General features: G+C 41.4%; 1 protein-coding gene across 1 annotated transcript in view; it reads right to left on the reverse strand.

Annotated features, from left to right (window-relative positions):
• LOC107294426 (TRPM8 channel-associated factor homolog) overlaps positions 1-4,229 on the reverse strand; it is a 10,118-nt gene that overhangs the window by 4,010 nt on the left and 1,879 nt on the right. Inside the window, exons 2-4 of the mRNA XM_015823659.1 lie at positions 2,927-3,942; positions 2,700-2,794; positions 1,473-1,686 (exon numbers count right to left, since the gene is read on the reverse strand). Coding sequence (XP_015679145.1) covers positions 1,473-1,686; positions 2,700-2,794; positions 2,927-3,942 — 1,325 coding nt within the window. The remainder of the gene's footprint in view (positions 1-1,472; positions 1,687-2,699; positions 2,795-2,926; positions 3,943-4,229) is intronic.

Raw genomic sequence — 4,229 nt, forward strand, 5'->3', positions numbered from 1 at the left:
TCATCTAGTCCAACCCCCTGCTCAGGCAGGAAACCCTATACCATTTCAGACAAATGGCTGTCCAGTCTCTTCTTAAAAACTTCCAGTGTTAGAGCATTCACCACTTCTGGAGGCAGGTTGTTCCACTGGTTAATTGTTCTAACTGTCAGGAAGTTTCTCCTTAGTTCTAGGTTGCTTCTCTCCTTGATTAGTTTCCATCCGTTGCTTCTTGTCCTGCCCTCAGGTGCCTTGGAAAATAGCTTGACTCCCTCTTCTTTGGGGCAACCCTTGAGATATTGGAATACTGCTACCATGTCCCCCCTCGTCCTTCTCTTCGTTAAACTAGACATACCCAATTCCAGCAGCCTTTCCTTATATGCTTTGGCCTCCAGTCCCCTAATCATCTTTGTTGCTCTTCTCTGTACTCTTTCTAGAGTTTCAACATCTTTTTTACATCGTGGTGACCAAAACTGGATGCAGTATTCCAAGTGTGGCCTTACTAAGGCATTGTAAAGTGGTATTAACACTTCACATGATCTTGATTCTATCCTTCTGTTAATGCAGCCCGGTAGTGTGTTGGCCTTTTTGGCAGCTGCAGCACACGGCTGGCTCATAGTTAAGTGACTGTCCACTAGGACTCCAAGATTCCTCTCACAGTTACTACTATTGAGCAAGGTGCCCCCTATACTATACCTGTACATTTGGTTTTTCTTGCCTAAATGTAGAACCTTACTTTTTTCACCATTGAATTTCATTTTGTTAGATAGCGCCCAGTGAAACAGAACACCTGGGTATAATATTTTCTTAAACCAAGAGGAAATATTATTGAAAATTTTCAATTGCGCTGAAATGGATAGACTTACATGGGAACTCAAGAACAAAAGTGAAACCACGTACTATAAAATCTGGGAACAATTTTATGATTGGATAGACAATAGGAGGGTAGCCAAGATAAATGTATAGTGCTGAAATAAAATATAGATTTTAGACAAATATATATTTAAAAGATAAATAGATATATAGAAACAAGGGGAAACGTGTTAATAGTATATTATAAATAGTGAGCAGAGTTCAAAAACTATATGTCTATATGAGTACTAATACTATTGTAAAATGTTGGAAGATGTATGGAACCAGTGACGTCATATCTATGTCCAATGTGTTTTTAATTTTGTATTATTAATAAAAATTTATTTAGAAAAAAAACATTTTCTTAAACCAAAAATAGATGGAAGGAAGAAAAATGCTTCCCTGATCATCATATTTTGAAGGGTGGGTTCAATGGAAGACATACAATGGTGCAGTTTACTTCTTGTAAATACCTATTTGCATAATATTTCTCTGAAATGCCATTTTTCTGCTGGGTTTCTAAACGGAGGGGGACTTCTGACAGTTGGCTGGCTGCAAAGAATTTTGGGGCCAGATCAGTTCAGAGCCAACCAGCAAAGCAGAAAAGTTTTGAACTTCACAAATTGAGGAAAGAGTTGTGTTACCATGCTTGAAATAAGGCGCCTGGGTGGCCCCTTCTATGGTGATAGAGAAGTAGCCCAATGAAGAGTTTTCTGGCACGATGATGTACAAGAGGCCTCCCCACAAGCTGGAGATCTCCATCTTCTCAGTCTTCACCGAAAACCGCCTTGTCACCACTGGAGGACGCTTCCATTCCTCGAGATTAACTAAACGGTCAGTGTGGCACCCAATCTGCACCTGCGGAAAACATGGAAACATGGAAATGAACAAGTCACTATGAAGTGACTTCAGAGTCCTAGTGGACAATCACCTAAATATGAGCCAGCCGTGTGCTGCAGCTGCCAAAAAGGCCAACACAGTGCTAGGCTGCATTAACAGAGGGATAGAATCAAGATCACGGGAAGCGTTAATACCACTTTACAAGGCCTTGGTAAGGCCGCACTTGGAATACTGCATCCAATTTTGGTCACCGCGATGTAAAAAAGATGTTGAGACTCTAGAAAGAGTACAGAGAAGAGCAACAAAGATGATTAGGGGACTGGAGGCTAAAGCATATAAGGAACGGTTGCTGGAAATGGGTATGTCTAGTTTAACGAAGAGAAGGACGAGGGGGGACATGATAGCCGTGTTCCATTATCTCAGGGGTTGCCCCAAAGAAGAGGGAGTCAAGCTGTTCTCCAAAGTGCCTGAAGGCAGGACAAGAAGCGATGGATGAAAAACTAATCAAGGAGAGAAGCAACCTAGAACTAAGGAGAAACTTCCTGACAGTTAGAACAATTAACCAGTGGAACAACCTGCCTCCAGAAGCTGTGAATGCTCCAACACTGGAGGTTTTTAAGAAGAGACTGAACAGCCATTTGTCCGAAATGGTATAGGGTTTCCTGCCTGAGCAGGGGGTTGTACTAGATGACCTCCAAGGTCCCTTCCAACTTTACTATTATTATTATTATTATTATTATTATTATTATTATTATTATTATTATTATTATTATTATTATTATTATTATGAGAAATGGCTCAAGGGTGACATTAAATGATGGGGGCGTGCGTGTCGAGCATGTAAAAAAAGGGAAATCTAGTTCTGAATCTGATTAGAAGTGGTATATAATCGCTGTTTCTCCACCTTGGCAACATTAAAAGGTGTGGATGTCAGCCTCCAGGAGATGGGGGGGGGGGTCTTATCTTAATGTGTTAAGGACCTGCAGAATCTAAACCATATATCATGATGTTTAATTAAGAACAAATATTACCTGCAGTTTTGCATTGAGGATGGAGGGGGGGGATAATAAAGTGACCGTTGTTGCCGGTGGAGCATACATGCCAGTGCTTCTCCAAGCTTCATTTCCTAAAAGCAAAGTATACAATCTTTCAGAGGGTCATGTCCATATGCATAAATGCAAAAGAATGCCTTGCACACATAGGTCATTCCCTTGAAAGAAGAAGCACTAAATTCAAAATTAAGAACAACATTTCCTACCTGTGTTGCTTCCATTTATTTGAATTTTTTGAGGAGGTGCTGTAGGGTAAGAGCTTGGATCATATGGCTTCAAGCTGGGTACTAAGCCTTGAAACTCTGGTAGAACGTTATAGAGCACAGAAGCTATTTGAAGTAAGATGGCTTGGTCTGAATTGGCTTGGATTGGGTTATGTACACTGACCTCGGGAATCCCTTTAATTTGAACCAACTCTAGAGCCTCTTCATGAACTGAGGACAAGAGACGGGAGTTCGTAGCTGGGATCTGAAGGAATATCTCAATGTCTTCCACCAATCTCTGCAGCCACGAGGAATATGACGGTTGTAGAATCTGCTCGTTTCGAATATGTTTCTTGAACTGCAAGAATGCTTTCCGGAAATGATAAGTGGAAGCCACTTCGCTGGCCTCTCTGGCAGGACAGCTGTTTTCAGGTATCTCAAAATATGCGTCAATAATCCCAATTCCAAACTTATTCAGGATCTTATTTCCTGGATATTCTGCAATAGCACTGGAGTTAGGATTCACGGAAGCCCAATACCAAGATTGACCCCCGATTAGGAGCCCTCCTCCTTCAGAGACAAATTCGTGGATGCTTTCCATGTCTTTGGCATCATAGGCTGTACAACAGTATATGCCTAGGCCTTCCTTAAAGTTGGTTAGCTCACAGGGAATCATTGCTTGGTTTAACATGGAGTAAAGTTCCTGTAAGTTGTCTCCAATGCCCACCTGTCTTCCCTTCCCAGCAGAAAGCCAACTGACGGCATTGAGGAGGAAAGATTTCATTGATGATATGCTAAGGAAGCCTTCATGAGAGGCAACAACGATGCGTCCTCGGCCGTAGTATGCAGCTGCCAGGAAGGAGTGGTAGGTATCACTTACGCCAACTGGAAATGCCAGGGCTGCATGGATAAGCAAGGGAGATGGAGTCATTTCATTCTGGAGGTCATCGCCCTTCACATTGAATCTCTCCACTCCTTTCAGAAGAGTTACTAAATCCTTTTGAACATCTATTCCGTGTCTTTTAAAAAAAACACAGAAAAATTAAGTTATATTTTCCATGGGTATGATGGTCTTCAGACTAGAATCCTAACATTGGAAGAGTGGCTGGGCTAAACATGAGCTGTAATATCAAGTATCAGTACTGCAGAGTGGATAAGGAGAAGGAGAAGGAGAAGGAGAAGGAGGAGGAGAAGGAGAAAGAAGAAGAAGAAGAAGAAGAAGAAGAAGAAGAAGAAGAAGAAGAAGAAGAAGAAGAAGAAGAAGAAGAAGAAGAAGAAGAAGAAGAAGAAGAAGAAGAAGAAGAAG

The sequence above is a fragment of the Protobothrops mucrosquamatus genome, unplaced genomic scaffold (assembly GCF_001527695.2).
Source record: "Protobothrops mucrosquamatus isolate PMUCROS unplaced genomic scaffold, P.Mucros_1.0 scaffold1939, whole genome shotgun sequence".
In the NCBI taxonomy this organism is placed as follows: Eukaryota; Metazoa; Chordata; class Lepidosauria; order Squamata; family Viperidae; genus Protobothrops; species Protobothrops mucrosquamatus.